The 19629-nt window shown below is 39.6% G+C and overlaps 1 protein-coding gene across 1 annotated transcript in view; it reads left to right on the top strand.

The window, feature by feature from the left end:
- LOC117141917 (unconventional myosin-VIIa) overlaps positions 1-19629 on the top strand; it is a 606161-nt gene that overhangs the window by 68362 nt on the left and 518170 nt on the right. The window contains exons 2-3 of the mRNA XM_033305646.1: positions 1950-2065; positions 15545-15607. Coding sequence (XP_033161537.1) covers positions 1952-2065; positions 15545-15607 — 177 coding nt within the window. The 5' untranslated portion in view covers positions 1950-1951. The remainder of the gene's footprint in view (positions 1-1949; positions 2066-15544; positions 15608-19629) is intronic.

Genomic DNA, 19629 nt, shown 5'->3' with positions numbered 1-19629 from the left:
GTAAATTGGGGGTTCATAAAGACCTTCTTGCAGGGCAATTTAATTAATAATAATAATTTTTGAATAGTTGAAATGTTATGCCTTGCTCTATCTATCAGGGAGTGAGCGATGAATATCATTCTTTATTGAAGTTGCCACTGCTTGTGTATACACTGATAAATTATTTTGGTTGTTTTCTAAAACTAACTTATTAATAATATTAGTTGACTTATCTTTAAATTCTTAAAAAAATGGCCATAAAAGATTCTAGTATACTCGTTTACTCTACTAGTAACGGCTATAATAAGGGCTATGTATTTTTTTGTGAATCTGCTTCGAATAGAGAAGTTAAGCCGGCTAACCAAGTAAGAACTATCAACTTCATATAAAAAACTTTTTGCCACGCCCACAAACCAACCAAGCCTCGGAAAAGTGTACTACAACCATCTAGGCAGCTTAATCTAATGATACATTTTTCTGAATGAATAGCATCAATGAGAACTTTCTTTATACATGTTAAGTCAAAACCCAGTCTTGCAGATATTGAGGGTGGTGACGTCTTCTTCGTGTTCTTGTCCGGGGACCTGCAATTCGCAGTGCCGCAGAACACTTTCTTGAGGAACGCCGGCCCCAATTAATTTTAGAAAAGACGTGCATCCATCGGTCGTCACTCAAAGTGGGCGTCCTTCCAAGAAACTTTAATCTTTTTAAAACAGCTGTGGTGTGAGGAGCTTCTGGACTTTGTGCAGGAGCCCAGGGTGTCCCACTCTATCGAATTCTTGCTGGATATACAAGAATGTGGTGATCGCGTACTCTCTTCTTTTCATCGCCTCTTATCTAATTGACCACTCTATGCAGTTGTTCTGGTGTGCCTTTGACAGCATCATCGAATTTTTCCGACGAATGAAAGAAGGCTGATTGGTCTATAGGAGTCCCCCTCTGCCTTTTCCGGGGACGTGCGAAACCAAAACCTTCCGTCGAGTCCCTCATAGCAGAATTTTGACTAGAGTCGTACTTTTTTTTAATGTTATTTTCCAAAAATAAGTAGTTTGTTGTTGCATCTATGCCCAGGATCTCCAGTAACTTTTCTATTAAATGGTGTTTTCTATTTGCCAGTACGTTATGGAAGCGATGTGTAAGTCACTGAGAAATTTCCTGTATTCTGGCATCTCTTGATCTCGCATATTCATTCCTTACATTTCGGTCAAGTCGAAGTAGATTAGCTATTGTGGAGGGCTTGAGGGTGGTGGGAAACTTTATGTTATGGGTTATATGTTTGTATCTTCTTGTTAGCCGCAACAGTCTTTTCGATCAACATAAGCATTTTGTCCATTCCAACATAAAAATCCAGAATAGCGGTTCCTGTGCCAGGAATTTATTTCCAAAGCCAAGATCATGCTTTGATTCTTATACTCTCTAATATAGCTTAGCCATATTTGAGAAAAGTTGATCAAGCTTTGTCGGCGTATGAAATATTGCCTCTTACTGCTACATCGGCAATGAATCCGCCTGAGTAGTACCATAATTTGAATTTTTGGCTTAGCATTTTGAATTAATAGGCCTTAGTCCTGTTTTAAGCTTTTTTGATTTTTCAATCCACACTGGGCAGACTTAATCAGTTGAGGCATGGTCACCACCACAATTGTTGCACAATAAATTATTACTGGTGAAGAGAGATAGAGAGAGAGTGTCATAAGTAATTAATGCATCCGTCGGTAGAGTATACATTCATATTTGTAACTTCTAACTTGGGGGACAAAAATTTGTTTAGTGCTGTCAAGAAAACCCCATCTTTACATTTCTTTTATTCAAGTCATTAGCGTTAGTGAGAATGCGTCCCAATTAAATGGAATATCCTTAGCTAGGATTCAAACGCAATAAAAAAAATGCTAGAATATTATTGATATTGATATATATTGACATTTTTTTACTAAAACACGCCTAATTTAAATTAACCTCTTTTTTTTTAGATATGATGTCCATCGGTCGTAGAGTTGGTTTTGCTGATATGACAGCAATGTCAGAAATTGATGAAATTGGAATTAACCAAAATCTAAACGTTCGATACAACAGTGACATAATATACGTATCCTTAACTAGCCAACTTTTTGATTTTTGTTTGTTAATAAATTTCTATAGAATTATGAAATTTTTGAAACTGCGATCTCGTCCAAATTCCGTCCAGCCTAATTAAATCACAAGAAATAACTTGGATGTTTCACTGTTTTATTTAACCTTTCCGTTTGCACAGCACTTAGTTATCTTTATTATGTTCAAGAGACGTTCGATCGGTTGAGTTGTCACAGGAAGAAGAGAAAAGGACAAACGCTTAACTATCGATATCTTATCATTTGTGTATGTAAAAGTTTTGTAATTAACCCTGCAGTTCCAGTCACAGACTCTACATTGCGGTATCATATTCATAGAAATTGGCTAAACCACTGACTTAATCCAAAACAAGAGAGAATTCTGAAGCCCAGTTTCCCGAGTATGAGATACCCATTACTCATCTAGTGTGAAAAGCGAACGAGAAATTTCATAATTTTTCTGGGATATCGATAGATATTGAGGAATAAAATGAGAAAAAATTCTTTAAAAGTGCGGCCGTAACTGGTTTTGGTGTCTTTCTGGCGTTAGAGTGGGCGTGGAGAAACGTTTTTTCGTATATCGATAGAAGCCGAAATTTCATAATTTTTCGTGATATCGATAGATATTGGGGAATAAAATATAAAAAAAAAATAATAAAATTGTTCCAAAGTGTGGGCGTGACCGGTTCGGCGGCATTAGGGCCGCATTATTTGGGAAATCTATAGAAATTTACAAGACTAATAATATTATGATAAAGTATAGAAAAATTATTATTATAGAAAAAATTATTCAAAAATGTGGGCGTGGCAGTCTTGGGCGGTTTGTGAGCGTTAGAATGGGAGTTGCAACATGGGTCAGCAAACTTGCGCAGCTTCTTTGTCTCTAGAATCGGTATGCTGAATCTCAACTTTTATAGTTAGTGAGATCTAGACGCTCATACGGACAGAAGGACAAACGGACATGGCTAGATCGACTCGGCTATTGATCCTGATCAAGAATATATATACTTTATAAAGTCGGAAACGCTTCCTTCTGCCTGTTACATACTTTTCAACGAATCTCGTATACCCTAGTATAACAAGATGCGTAACGGCCATACATTGGTTTGGCACTATGCAGCCACTTTTGGTGACGGCCAAAATTGCTCTCTGTCCGCTCTGTCCGCGAATTACGATGAGAGCGTAAGAAATCTAAAAATAGAATTTGCTTGCTTGTGTGAGTAAAAACAATAGACGAGAACGTGTGCGTATTTGTGCTAGAAGACGATTTTCGGGCCGAAAATAATTCTGATCGAAGAAACGAATTTACATGTTTGGAGTTTTGGCCAATTTCGTAGCAATATGATGAACTAAACTAATAATTGAAAATTCACCCCGTGACTGAATTTTTGACCTGAATTTTAAAGTTTTTTTAAATCGCCGCTCGAATTAGCTACCGTTTACATATTTATATTTATTTATTTTTATTTTGTTTATATTATGTTATGTTAATTAATTATGTGTAATATATGTAATAATCGGTACACAGGGAACCCCACGGGGAGGCCATTACAACCTTCGAGTCGCTTTTCTTCCCACCCAAAAGTGCGCGCTTTTTAAAAATTTCAAATTCGAATAGACCAAAAAAAAAATGTAACTGAAAAACAACTAAATTTAATGCGCATTTTAAGTAATAAAAATGGATTATTTACATCCATCATATTAAGTCATATGACTTAATAAATATACTAAAGCAGACTTAATAATTAAAGCAAATACAAAGGAACTTAAACATAAATTTTCCAAAAAAAGGCATTACAATGAGAAATAAATATTTCATAAAAATAATACGTAGTGGAAAATAAAAATTTATAAAATATATAAAAATATGAAAACTGCTTATTGCAAGAGTCATATCTGGAGGCACGAAGTGCGGACACAAGCACTCAACAGTCATTTCCTTATTAATTTTTCACACGTCGCACGCTGAATACTCTAATGAAAAATATTCTACTATAAAGTCATTTTTAAAATTTATTTTGTGATATTATGATTCGGCTATTACTATTTCTAAGCTTTATTTAAATAATAATAACGTTAAGGCAATGCAAAACAAGAATTTTTCGAATGGTGCCAATTGATAAAAAATAATATAGTCAACGAACTTCCAAGGTGAAGGGCATATTTTGTCAAATTTACAATGCATGATGCTCATGTATGAGCACGTATGCACGTGTGCACACATACAGTTGTCTGCTATCACTGTATGCGTAGAAAAGAGCTGTTTGCTGTAGCGCTCTCCGCTTTTTCTCTCTCGAACAAAAACTCAAGAGAGCCTGGAGCCACCTCTAGAGCCACGGCAAAAAAATCGTGTGCCAAAAATTTGTATGGCGTTACGCATCTTGTTATTCTAGTGTCTTTGCTTTTACTCTAAGAGTAGCGGTTATAAATAAAAACCGGTACCATAAATATTCCAGCAACCAATAGCACAAAATAGATTAAACTAAAAATAAAACACCAACACTTCCTCCCTTAAATAAATATTAAATTCGATATTAATCTATAAAATTTAATCTCCCATTTACAGTACCGCAGAAAACACTTAAAAATCGTATAAATACATGCAAAAGTTGCGAATAAGAGCTGCTCTAAGAGCTGCTAACAATAATTTTTTTATTGTTTTTACTTTGCTGTTATTTAATGACTTTTCTTAATTTCGAGACTAATATGAATGTATCAAATCTTATACTATAGCCTAACTAGAATGGAGCTGTAGAAATGGCCCTGACAAATTATGGCAGGTTGCAGGCGGGTTCGGTTGTATTCAAGTTCCTGGCGAGAGGACTTAGCGTATGTATGTTGTCTATGTTGGTTCTGCTCACGTTCCCCCAAAGCTGGAAGCCATACGTATACGTCCAGATTGGCTTAAGAGGGGAGCTGTGGAGCAGAACCTTGTAGTTCAGACAGAAGCGCGGATCGGGTGTTAAAAATTCAGTGAAGGCTGCTGGTTTTTAGTTCCAGATGTAGTTTCTTGCATTCTATGTCTACGCCATGCATGACGTCTGTTAAAGTGGACGCCGAGATACGTTATTTCGTTGACTTTGGGGATCTGCGTGCTATTCAGGCAGAGCGGAGGGAAAGTTTGTCTGTTAGGAGTAAACGTTATGTTATTACATCACGTTACATGTTATTACATATGTGTTCTTCGGATTTCATTTGAACTTTGGTTTCGTGGATGTTTTCTTTAATAAGCGAAACAACATGGAAATTTTCATCCCCGACTAGCGCAACAATTTTGTTGATCGGGTCGTTTGAGCTTTTTTCCTTAATATAAATAGTTTGGGGCTTTGGTTTCTTTTGAGTCTTTTCCCATAGCTCTGCTTTGTTGTTCTCCGCCTCTTCTAAGATCGGTTTTAATTGGTGCTCCTTGCTTGTTCGTTGCTTTTGTGGGTACGGTTAACCTTTGGCTTATTACCAGCCGTGTTTAGTGGGCAAAGCAAACGATTAATTTGCTTCATGATGTAGGAGTTGCGGTGAGCACAACAAGAGCTCGCAATCTTGTTTTCGACTGTCAGTAGAGCTCTTTGCTGATTAGTTTTCTACGTTAATGTCGCATGTTGAGAAGTAAGAGTAGCAGACCTTTCTTTGATTTACGGAGCTTCTATGCTCATTATTTGGATGCCTGCAAATTTTTTTAAATAAAAAATTAAATATTCACTCGAAAACAGATTCGAATTTGAATGCTTTCGCGGCCTATCAGATCACCGAGCTAAATTTTGAGATCCAAAGTTGCCGGCCGTCGTCGCTGCCTTTGGTTTGGTTTTTGTTTTGGTTTTCAGATTTTTGGTTTTTGTTTTTTTCTACTTAACGATCCCACAGCCGATCTATATTTATTGTTGTTGTCTGGTTGGTGAGTTCTGATTCTGAATTTTTTGCTGGAGCAAAATTTGAACGCTTGCGAAATTGTTAAAAATAAATATGTTACTTTAAGAGCGCACGATTTTCCGCGACTAGCCGTCGATTTCGATTTTTCCTTCGCTTCTGGCCGGCAATAATAACAGAAAAAAAGGCGAAAAAACCGCTGAAGCCGACACAGAAACAGAAATAAACTCAACACTCAGCGTTTCTCGGCGGGGGGAGAGGGGTGGTAGCTCTATAGGTATTACGGGTGCCTTATGGTGGCTCAATCCAGCCCACTGCGATAGGTTGGCAGCACTAATAGCTGGTTTAACAGCTAGGCTGTTATTGAAAAAATTAATTGAGTTGGAACCATTTGACTCACTGATTTGTCTGTTCTGTCCTGTCTATTTGCCAGGTCACGACGGAATTCGAGGCTGTGTTCTCAGATTCTGTGCGGAAGTCTTGTGCAAGCCTCTACTGAAAGGTAAGGTAAACTTATCTCTGAAATCTTCACAGTTTCCCCATATGTGGAGGGAGTCCTTTGAGATTCCTCTCCATAAAAAAGGTTGAAAATTGGATGCAAGGAATTACAGCGTCATCTCTAAATGGTCGGCTATCCCTAAGCTTTTCGAAAATTTTACTACTTCTAATTTGCAGCACCTTTGTATGCCAAATTTATCACCAGCAGCATGGTTTTATGAAAAGCAGCTCAGCAATCACTAACCTTTTGGAGGTAACTTCCGCAGTAATACAGGGCTGCGAAATGAATCTTGAAGCTGATGTCATCTACACTGTCTTTAGTAAAGCATTTAACTGTGTTAATCATTCTCCTCTAGTGAGGAAACTTAATTTATTAGGCTTCCCTGTTGAATTCTTTTTTGTCCTTTTTATGAGAGTTTTTAAAGAAATGAGGTGACGATGTATGGGAAGCGATGGTGGAGAAAGAGAGGCGAGCTTAGATGCTCTCACAGCTTCTCTGAATTTATGATGATACAAAATATTGCACAACTGGTTTTCAACAGTATCCTTACGATAAACTACCTCGCCGTCTGATGCGCGTCGTTGTTCCTTCGTTGTTCCGCGTCGCCTCGACAACGGATCCCGTGCCGGTTTCAATGAGACCTAGGATGTTATGGTGGCGTGGTCACAAGATTTAACGTCCGTTGGGTCGAACCAAACCTCTTCCGAGAACCGCCTTTGCAAACACCCGGAGCGCACGTCTGTTAGGAATGCTACTATTAAAGAACACCAACCAATGACTCCACATCCCCTTCTGACCTCTCCCGGACCTTGTCTTCTCCCTTATCCTCGCTGTATCCCGTATCTCCGTGCTGCTCTGCTCCGGCACTGCTGTTCCTGAAGGTCACTGTCTAATCCCTAGCTGTTCTCGCTGACTGGTCTCTTTTTTATCGGCCGACTGCGAGTTCTCAATCCCGGGCACCTTCTTCATTGTCTCTGCGCGTTCTCACTTGCGGTTTCTATGGTTTCAATATTTGCACATCGGTGTAGCGCAGATTGCTTCAGTACAGATTTGGTTCAAGCGTCATATATTGGTAATGCTTGTTGATGTTCAGCGATTTAGTAAATTTTATATGTGAGGCTTAGACTTGTATTTTATGTCAAATGATAAACCTAACAGAGCTTTGATATTTGTTGTTGGCGTTGAAGCTTGGTGTTTTCCGTATATTTGGCTTATGCACTTTGTAAGTGATACCATCTCTTCCGAATTTCGACACCAATCACTTATTTCAGTAAAAATGGTATCCAAGGTAATAAATATATTTTTGTAGTCGTTTGCATAAGCTGTGTCAGCTGTGTTCTTTTTGTTTCTCTTTAGAAAGAGAATAACTAAGAGAGGAGCTTCTTGCAAATTTACGTTGTGAAGTGGGAGAACTTTTGAGTGTTTCTCATTTACACGTACTCTGATTTTCCAATTGGTCATGAAATTTCAGACATATTTCATTATAATTGCCTTACAACCCGAAACCGTGAGCTGTTTGATTTTTAATTTCTCAAAGGCTTTCGCAAAGTCTAGACAGATAAGGGACAGTTTTTTTTTCGGAGACGGAGACAAATTTCCCCTTCTTGGAACCGAGCTATAAAGGAGATAGTGGTAGGATTCAATAGTTTGTTGCCTGCTCCTTGCTTATGGATAGGGATTACTGAGCTAGTTTTAAAAAATTGTGCAATATGTGATTTAAGTCTTGTTTTTAAATCAATTGATTCAATAGCTAAGGCTCTTAAACTTAACTCCGAAGGCAGTCATTTAACCTGATTTATTTTCTCCGCAAGGCTAGCTGTTAAAAGGGGACAGTACCCCACACTCTAAAATTTTAGCATGGACACCACTACGTTCTACTCTTGCAACAGAAGCCTGACAACATCATCGATAGATATTTTATTCTGGAAGGACAATTGATTATGGATAGTCTTTTGCGCCGGATATTATCAATATTTACTTGTTTTTTATTATATATGTCGGAGCGCGACTCTTCGCATTCCAGAAATTCCTTCTGTGATTTCATATTCTGATGAAATTGTAATATTGCGGTAAAATTCTGACGAGCGCTGCTGCAGATGAACGAACAGCCTCTGCAGCTGAGTGAGGTCCGATCGGGTTGTCATAAATAGTGTGTTAGAGAGAGATGACAATGTTGTGCACGCCAGTGTGTATAGACATTAGAGAATATGATGAAGAAGGGACATGTAAGAAGATCCCTTCAGTGAAGTTTGACTGGTAGAGTTGATCAGAACTTGCTGCGCGGCCGCACCAAATCACAACGAAATGGATAAGACTCCTCCATTGCCGACATCAGAAGTGGGATCGCCTTCGCCACAAGAGCCCAGATGTGATCAGTATATGACTGCGTTGGAAGCACAAGACCGTAACCTCATGGAAATAATAAGAACCATGCACGCACCGAGAGCATCAGCGTCAGTTGAAAAGTCCTTGCACGTCACACTGCCAAAATTCTGCGCTGAAGCAGATCCATCTGGATGGCGCTTGTAATAGCGTTGAGCAAAGCGTTAGAAGGCAGTGCATCGCAATGTCACAGATATGCTTCGCTGGCATCACGTGGCCGCAATTTAAAGAACTGTTCATACAGCGAAATGCAACGAAATGGGACATGTGGCGTCTGTATGTCCCAAAGCGAAATTAAGTGAGCCAAGTGGATTATTCTTTCAATTGGATGAGCCCTTTCCATTCTTTTTCGATTCGGGAGCCGAATGTTCTTTGGTAAATGAAAAATTAAGTAACAAATAGGCTGGCAAGAGAATTAACAATCCAGTTATTTTAAAAGAAATTGGTGACAATATAGTTAATATCGATACTTGCAAATACTATCAACAGTCCGAATGCCTCAATTGAATTTAGAAATTTACAATAGTTTCATGTTGTAGTGGACAACTATTTAAAGCACGACATGATGATTGGCCGAGACATATTAAATCTTGGTTTCGGTGCATCGATTAAATCTGATAAATTTAGTATTTACAAATTCAAAGTTATTAATGCCGTTCAAAATAATGCACCTGAAAAAATTGGAAATACTTTTTGACATCAATACAGAATTAAGCGATAATGATAAATGTAAATTAAGAAATATATATAAGTTAACACAAGCCAACGTACTAGAACAGTTGGCTCAGTGTGCGAAATATGATATAAAAACGTCAAAAGTGCTGACCCGGCATTGGGCCGGAAACTTGTGCGCAGACGGCAATCACAGCATATTTGTGTGGTCGCTGCGATTCTTTTTTTAGCTTTAAGAATCATTTTTATATTTCAGTTCGTTTTGAAGCCTCATTGAATAAAGAGCACAAGCTCATATGAGAACAACTCCGGCAATAGCCGTTATTCTTTTATTAAAATAAAACTGACTGAGTCCCTAGGCCAGCAGTTAAGAAGGGTAGTCCCCCTTCCATCATAATCTTCTTAATTTATATATAAGCGTGCTACCACAGGTGCATTGGAAATTCGTTTAAGTGACAAGAATAAAACTTTTCAAAGGCGCCCATACCGACTCAGCACAGATGAGAAGCTGTTAGTTAGAGAAGAGATGTAATTCATCCCAGCAGTTCTCCATTTGCAAGTCCAATGTTACTAGTCAAGGAAAACCTGCGAAAGAATGCACAGTACGATAAACAAAGGTTTGATAAAAACAAAGCAAAAGTAGTTCGGTATAAGGTAGGTGATCATGTGTTAGGCGAGGAGCGTCATCGAGTGATTAATGTACTGGATGGTGATCGATACGATTTGAAGTCTTTAGTTAATAAGCGAACATATAAATATTCGCATGAATGACTAAGAGCGCTACCAGACAGACAATTTACAGCGGAATGTAATGGTGACTCCCTAGAGGGAAAAGAGTTTAAAGATGGCACTAGTGATCGTACATCTGTGTCCCAAGAGGGGAAAAATTTGGCGAACGGCACGATTGAAATGAAAAAGAGTAATGACCGCACTATACCAACTAACTCGCAGGGACGAGAAGTGTTATGGCGGGTGTCAAGAGATGATGACTGCACTATAATAGCTAACTCGCAGAGACGAGAAGTGTTATGGCGGTGTTATGGCGGGAGATTGGGTGTGAGAGAAGACACGCCAAGGTTAATATGAGAAATTAAAGTTATGGAAAATGTAAATGGTTTGAAGTTTTGACATGTAAATTGGAGATGTCTTTGTAACTAAGTATGTAAAAGGAGAATAATTAAACGTGTTTACAGCGCAGAGGTTTATTGGTAACTGAATTCAAATAATGTATACTTGCTGCACACAGGCAGCGTCAAAATATGCGAACAAAAAGTGATCGCCGATTAGTAGCGAAAACACTCAAAAAGGAATTAACCGTTGCTCGCAGGCGACTTGATTGTTTGAGTACACGAGTATTTAAGTGATTCTTACATACATACATCGTTGTTCATTATACATATATGTTCATTATATATTCAACACTCTTTCTCAATGTTGTATGTTTACATATTCACTCAAAACATTCCCATTACCTTAATACATCTATTATGCTTGATTCTACATAAGTTCTTTGTTAACACATCCGCTATCATGTCTTCAGTGGGAACATAACTAATGTTTACAATTTTATCCTTATGTAGCAAGTTTCCTTTATACTGTGTTACTTTATTGTTTAATGACAATTGTTTATAGTACACTTTATATTGTTTGATGACAATAGTTCTCGCTTATTATTATTTAATTGTTTGATGACAATTGTTTGGCTCTAGTTGCATAAGAATATAGCGCGATTGAAAAACTTGCGACTGCTCTCGTTCACCATTCTACTCGAAGTCCTCCTTTGGTTTTTTCCGTTAATAAGCGTTGCCACTGCGCGTTACTCTCTTGCTCTCTGTTTCATCGTTCATTTTAGTTCGCCACACTTATATATATCTCTGACATGATGATACTTATTGTCAATGTGTTTGCTTCTTGCATGGAACCTAGGATTTTTAACTAAGCATTGCGAACTTTGGTTGTCGCTATAGATCTGCACAGTCTTGACATCTCCGAAACCCATTTCGGCAACCAGCTTCCTGATATAGACCGCCTCTTTGGCAGCCGAGGAGAGAGCTATATATTCGGCCTCTGTGCTGCTCAGAGCTACAATACATTGCTTCTTGGATTCCCAACTAAAGGCAGCACCAGCAGCAAAAAACGCCAAAAAACCAGTATATGATTTGCGATCTGAAGAATAGTCAGCCCAGTCTGCATCCACGTAGCAGTGAATGCTCTGCCCAGTTCTTCTGTATTGTAGTTTCTTCTCGGAAGTGCCCCTCAGGTAGCGTAAGATACGCTTGTCAGCCGCCTCGTGCTCCTTATGAGGATCTGCATTCCGCTGTGCCAACTTCACAGTAGAATGCAATATGTCTGGTCGAGTCGTCATCGCCAGATACAGAAGGGACCCAGTCAATACTGATAAGATTCCTTATTCACACGATCACATCCCTCGTCGTCGCATTTTATCTGATGGCCAGCCTCCAATGGAATACTGCTTGGCTTACAATTTTGCATTCCATAATCGTTAAGGAGTGTCTCCACATACTGCTTGTGGACAATTTTGATACTTCCAGTTTCATTCTCTCTCTCAATTTCCATGCTAAGGAAATGTTTAAGATCGCCGCCGTCGACCACTTCAAACTTTTTGCAGATAAGCAATTTGATCTCGTTTAGGTCATCTTTGTTGGAGCTCGCTATGATCAAGTCATCCACGTACACCACAATTAGACCCAGATTGTCATCAACTTTGCGCACGTACAAACAAGGTTCACTAGGACAAGGAGTGAAACCAATCTCCAATAGCACGGCATTCAGTCTCTCGTTCCATTCGCGTCCACTCTGTTTTCGCTACTTAGGTAGGCTGGCTTTTGTTCAATACTTGCTAGCTCGTCATCGCCTGCCTCAGGCTCCACATTAGGAGGATTATTAGACAACTCACCAACCACAAGCGTAGATTTGCCTTGGAGTTCAACCAATTTTAACTCCGTTTCACCATGCAAGCCACTTCTGCCCAAGTCATCATCGAAAAACATGACGTCCCGCGCTTCGATCATCTTCCTCTTCTCATGGCTATACAGTCGATACGCCTTTGCCGTTTCGGAGTAGCCAACCAGTATATACTCCACACCCTTCGGAGCAAACTTCGTCTTATGTGTCTTGTTCAACACGATGGCTTTGGCACCAAAGACACGGAGGTGCCCAACGTATGGCTTTCTTCCTGTCCATACCTCAAAAGGAGTTAAACCAGGCAACGTTGTTGTTTCTGCACTGTTCCTCAAGTAGGATGCTGTCTTGATCGCTTCGGCCCAAAAACTTTCATCAAGGCCAGCACACAGTAACATGGTACGGGCCATTTCCACCACAATGTTCTGTTTGCTCTCTCCGCTACACCATTTTGTTGGGGGGTGTGCGGCACTGTTAGCTGCCTTTTAATGCCACGACTAATAAGAAACTGTTCAAACAAGCCACTTAAATATTCACGACCATTTCATTTCTCAAGATTTTCAATATTTTACCCGTTTGATTTTCAACATATGATATGTATTCTTTAAAAAACTTCATTTCGCGTTTTCATAAAATACACCGTTACGTATCTGGATTTGTCATCAATAAAGGTCACAAAGTAACGTGCACCACCATTTGATTTTTAATTAATCGAGCCACAAATATCGGTATGCACTAGACCCAGAATTTCTTTTGCGCGATTTTCACTGGCCTTTGGAAAATTCTTTACACTAATTTTGCCTTTTGCACACGACTCACAGGCAATGTTTTCGCTTCTGAAATTTAGAATTCCGAATCTATTATGCCATAATTGCGATGAATTTTTGTTTTGCATATTGTAACATTTATTCTTGGCATTCTCAAACAGAAACAAATTTTCACGTTTCTCTGCATTTAGTATTACAGTTGCGTCATTCTCAATTACACTCGCGCCTTTTTCTGAGAATTTCACGCAAAAACCTTTTTCGATCGCCTTCGACAATGACATAAAATTATATTGATGTTCCTGTACATAAAGAACATCAACCAGCTTTATTTCGAATTCGCGCCATTTCACAATCACTGTGCCTCGGCCAACGGACTCAATACAGTAATTTCCCGCCAATAGAATACGCTCTTTATGTTCTTTAAATTCCGAAAAAATTTCTCGCTCACAACACAAATGAGCAGTGGCTCCACTATCGAGACACCATGTACCTCGCGACATTTCACTCACACTTGAGCCATAACACTCTGCAGAATATGATCTCTGCTTTTTATTATTTTTTCTTTCTCTACAATTAACAGCTTTGTGGCCACGCTGCTTTTGACGTCGTTCGTAGGAACCAATAACGGTTCGTATTGCTCTTCGAGGTAGGCTGTTCAACCCGAGTCACGTATGCCCTTTTCTCGAAAACTTCTTTGCACTCTTCGTTCACCCTAAGTCGTTCAGCTTCTTCGAGAAGCTTCAATTTTACAGTTGAAAACGGGGGCAAAGTATCGCGTGTTTGCATGGCAACTACGAATTTTTCAAAGCTTTTTGGAAGTCTAGTTAGCAGCATAATCACTTTTAGGTTATCACCTAGTAAAATATTGAGTTCTTCCAATTTTCCACAAATTTTTACAAATGAATTCACATTGTCTGTCACATTATCACCTAGCTTCATTTTTAAGCGAATGAGTTTTTGATAGAGCTGCATTTGAATTAACGGTCCGACCGGCTTATGTATTTTTTCTAAAATGTTCCACGCTTCCTTTGCAGTCACACACGACTTTATGTGCATCATTTGGGACGGTTTTAGATGCCAAATTATGCTCGACAGAGCTTTCTCGTCTTTAGTGTTCCATTTCGTAGGCTCTGGCGCATCATCGGGTTCCTTCACACTACCACATACCACGTCCCATAAATCTGAAGCTATCAGAACACTACGCATGGACATTGACAACATGTCATAATTACTCTCATAGAGCTTATCAATGTTGACCGTAACTCATTTTGAATTTTCTTTTTTCGTAAAGACAAATTCACTTTTAATAGTCACTTTCCGAATCTTCTTTTTCGTAAAGACAAATTCACTCGAGTTACCGCACCAAACTTGTGTCTGGGCCCATAACCTATTAAACGTGTTTACAGCGCAGAGGTTTATTGGTTACTGAATTCAAATTATGTATACTTGCTGCACACAGGCAGCGTCAAAATATGCGAACAAAGAGTGATCGCCGATTAGTAGCGAAACACACAAAAAGGAATTAACCGTTTCTCGCAGGCGACTTGAGTGTTTGAATACACAAGTAATTGAGTTATTCTTACATACATACATCGTTGTTCATTATACATATATGTTCATTATATATTCAACAAGAATAAATTATGAGATGAATTGTCAATTAAGGTTTGTGTAAGCGGCTCTATACGTTAATAAATGTAACAGAGAAAGATATTTGAGTTTGTAAATAAATGGGAGTTAAGTTGACGAAGTTGTGTGACTTGGACTTGATTGGTGGATTAGACACACGAGGACGTGTGAAAGGTCAGGAAGGCCGTGTCGGAGCGCGACTCTTCGCATTCCAGAAATTCCTTCTGTGATTTCATATTTTGATGAAATTGTAATATTGCGGTAAAATTCTGACGAGCGCTGCTGCAGAGGAACGAACAGCCTCTGCAGCTGAGTGAGGTCCGATCGGGTTGTCATAAATAGTGTGTTAGAGAGAGATGACAATGTTGTGCACGCCAGTGTGTATAGACATTAGAGAATATGATGAAGAAGGGACATGTAAGAAGATCCCTTCAGTGAAGTTTGACTGGTAGAGTTGATCGGAACTTGCTGCGCGGCCGCACCAAATCACAAAGTGAATAAACGAAATGAATGAGACTCCTCTATTGCCGACATATATATATATAGAATTATCTCTTGTTTTTGTTAGTTTCATGCAGACATCTTACAAATACAACCCTTTTTTCACAGGTAGTATAAATACGGTAAGAACATATAAATATTGCAAAAGTTAATTGCGAAAATGTATTAATGTTCCAAAATGTTTAATTTATATTCCAACACTACCCGTGCAATATAATTGGTTGTTCTATATTTAAAACCAATAGACTTATACCGGATCTATTCTTCTAGCTGTAAATCCTTATAAAACCATTAATATATTTAACAAGGTAAGCATAAAGCAAATACAATGTTTTTAACGTCAAGTACTAATTTTAAGCAAAAGGTAAATACAGCAAACGACGTCGAATAGATCCAATTGCAGCCATTAAAGTACGAGAGATAAGGTTCTGCATCGATGTAATATGTCAAAGTTACAAAAGCGAATGATATTTGCAGCGCCCCTTCTAACGCCCTAAAACCGCACAAAACTGCCACGCGCACCTTTTTGAAAATTTTTTGGATATTTTTTCGCATTATATTAGACTTGTAAATTTCTATCGATTTGCTAAGGAACTTTATGCCACGCCCATTCTATCGCCTTAAAACCGTCCAAAACTGCAGCGTCCACATTTTTAAAAATTTTATGGATATTTTATCATAATTTTATAAAAACTTTTTGACTCGCCCACACTTTTGAACAATTTTAAAATAAAATTTCTTTCGATATCCTAGAAAAATTATGAAATTTCGCGTTCGCATTCACACTCTGATAGTCGGGAAACTCGACTATAGACAATGCTATAGTTTTCTTTATTATCTTATAAGACCGTCAACCTCTCCTCCGAAACTAAGGAGGACGACGGGGGTCAGACAAAGACGAGGCCGTGCGGGTGGCGAGAGCCAGGATGGCATACCGCAGCGTGCGACGAGCAACGCAGTCGCGCCGCTGACCGTGGACCCGGCTGATGAGCGGAATTTTATGGAGGCACAGGTCGCCACGTTGCAGCGGTGGATCAGCTGCAGAGGAAGAGGAGGCGCTACAAGCTCCACCGCCGCCGTCGTTGCAACCGACACCACCTCCGCAGCCGCGATCGGAGTTGCCGACACCACCGTTGTCACAGCCGCCTACGCAACCACCGCCGATGACGCAGCCGCCGTTGCAGCCGACACCACCGACGCAACCGAAGTTGCCGATATGAAAAGGAAGTGGGAACGCCGCTCGCCGATATCTATAACGCGATCGTGGTAAGTTTAAGCGGAGTTGCCAGAGATGAAAGGTGGTGAGCATCAAAGGAAGGCGAAAAGTTTAAATACAGAGCTGCAGACGAGGAGCAGACGGCAGCAGAAGATGGGAGCTCGAAAAAGGCGCAAGGATCGAGATGCCGAGTCGAGATGCTAAACGACAGGGTCTACTGGGATCAGTCTGCCAGGCTGATAACGAAGTGCGCAGGGTCGACAAGAGAAGAAGCGATGAAGCTGACACCGAAGCGAAGGACTGTCGGAAACACCATCTTTTCAAAAATTTCCGAAGGAAGGGGGAGATGTAAGCAGTCATAAAACTTCCCACAAATCCAGATTCAGGGGAGCGGCAACAGCAACAGCGAAGACGGCTGGAATGCAAAAGGAGTCAAGGGCGGCGAACGGGAAATAATGGAGCTTGGATCCCTGGAAAGCGGAGAGACCGTGGACTAACGGTACCGCGCAGGACTTTTGACTCAAGCCGCCAAGGGTACGGGGGTCGAACGGCAACGGTGCGGACTTTGGAGAAGCACAAAAAGGACGCACCGTGAACATACGGGACATTAGGTAGACCTTGCACTGGAGCGGGCCGTGCGCAAAAGGGGAAGTAAGGCTTCCTATAAAGGGGCGGCGCAAGCGCAGCTCGAGGCAGTTAGATATCGAACCGGCAAGAGATCCGCGAGTGAGAACAGAGAATGAGAAAGTGACGGAGATCGCAGAGGACGCAAAAGGAATCAGCCAGTGAGGGTCAGTCGGAGGGTCTCCATCATTATCATGTGGGAATTTATTTTTGTGTTCCAAATTTTGTTTTATTTCGCACCCCGTTACTCGTAGAGTAAAAGGGTATACTAGATTCGTTAAAAAGTATGTAACAGGCAGAAGGTAGCGTTTCCGACTATATAAAGTACGCACAAAACTGCCACGCCCACACATTTGAAAAATCTTTCGAAATTTTTTCATATTATTATTTTTATCATCTGTGAAACATTAATAAATGTGACTGCGTAAAGCTATATGGCGGTTATGTGTCCGGATGTATTTTGTTTAATTTTATGGTTGTATAAGTTAAAGTAAACGTTTGTTTATTTTCACAAGAAGTTCGCGCAGTAAATTGTCAATATCCAACAAGCTGACAATTTACAAACAGATCTTGGGCTTGGCATGCGACAGCCAAATCAAAAGAATCCAGGCTATTCAAAATAAGGTAGCAAGACTTATCACCGGCTGCGAGTGGTTTGTTCGAAACACCACTCTGCACAGAGACCTGAAACTAGCAACGGTATTTGACGAAATAAACCAGCAATCGAGCAGATACCATGACAAGCTGGAGCGCCACAGAAATCGGCTGGCCAGCGCTCTAAACAGATCTCGCCCACCAAGGAGGCTCAATAGAAGGCAACCGAGGGATCTCATTACCCGATCTTCTTTGACAAGGGTCAGCAGAAGCTGACGCTTATCTTAAACCCTATTTGTTATATGTAATTTGTTATATGTAATTGTAGTAAAATTACTGTAAATTTGAAAAAGCTAACTATAGTTAGCCGGCGAGCCCAAATGGGCTGAATTAATAGATATGGTAAGAAGGATGGTAAGGGATCCAAGACTTCCCCGTATGCCTTAATAAATAAATTAAAAAAAAAAAAAAAAAAAAAAATAACAAGAAGGTAATTAGGACCGGTGGTCCGTCTTTATTTTGACAAAAATCGGAACTAAATGTAAAGTGAAAAATTGGGTGGTATTTATACCCCCCAGCACCGTCGCTGCTTCTGCTAGCGTCAGTGCCAACTCCGTTGCTGGCTATGCCATCGTCGCTCCCACGGAAGCGCTCCAGACGCTGATCTTGCATTTATTGGCTACTGCTGGTGCACGGCCTGATTCGCAGATTGTTGTTGCGAACTCTTTTGGTGCTAACTCCTCCGCCTTTAAAATCGAGTGTCCCCACTCGTTGCGGTCGTTGGTCGGGTTGTCATCGGTGGTTTGGTTGATATGGAATTTTGTAACCTTTGTAAACTCAAGATGCGGATCGTTATTACGACGGTTCCGGTGATTAGGACGCAGCCCATTAGTATATCGGCTGTGTGGGAGGTTGTTTTTACCAGCTCCAAGGTTTTAGTATTATTGACATTAAGTTCCTCGACGAATTTTAGTGATAGTTTCTCTTCTAGGTTTTAAATTGTCATCTCGGTTTGGAGGATTGCCGGCATGGGTTGATGGTGTACGGTGTACTTGTTCGTAAAGGCTTGTTCATCAATTTCTATGGTGGTATTGCTGAAGTTAATGACAAATGACCCATTAAGTGTTGACTTTGTTCCGTTGACTGAGATCTTGCCGCTGAATTTGTTGAGTAAGATAACTCCGGGTGCGATTTCATCAATTGTGGGGATGTGTTGGTTGTTGATTCTAATGCAGGTGGCAGGTCGACTTTTTAGGAGATTTGATAGGCATGATGACTTACTAATGTCTATCATGTTCTTATGTTTACAAATAGTTATTTCATTATAAATATTACATTTTGTAGTTTTTGCGAATATTTTATCTTTCATATGTTTACAAATCGTTTTTTCATTATAAGTATTACATTTTGTAGTTTTTGCGAATATTTTATCTTTACATCTAATTACATTTTCGGTTTCCATTTTGTTGACATATTGACCAATTTTTATTGGTTTAATTAGAATTTCTTCACATAGTTTGGTATCGGTTACAGGAATTTTTACAATATAGATTAACATTGGTCCGTTACTTGCTATGTTTACTTCTGCTATGTGCATGGCTTCCTCAAAGTTTGTGTAAGGTAATTGATTCTGACCTAATATTCTTTTAACTTCGTTGATCTCCTCGTCTCCCAGTATTTGGGGGTTGCTAATATCTGCTTTTGCCCACTGTATATCCTGATTAGGATTAAGAATTTCTTCTTTAAGGATTTGAATTTGAAACATTAATGTGGTGCTAGTATCCCTTTGAGCGTCTCCTTCATATTTTAGGCTGTTTATTAAATTTCTATTGGCCAGAGTGATTTTATTTATTTTGTCAATGATAAGCCTATTAAGATTAACCTGGCTATTGTTGT

This window comes from Drosophila mauritiana, chromosome 3L, assembly GCF_004382145.1.
Source record: "Drosophila mauritiana strain mau12 chromosome 3L, ASM438214v1, whole genome shotgun sequence".
Lineage (NCBI taxonomy): Eukaryota > Metazoa > Arthropoda > Insecta > Diptera > Drosophilidae > Drosophila > Drosophila mauritiana.
This window is presented reverse-complemented; position numbering and strand designations above follow the sequence as displayed.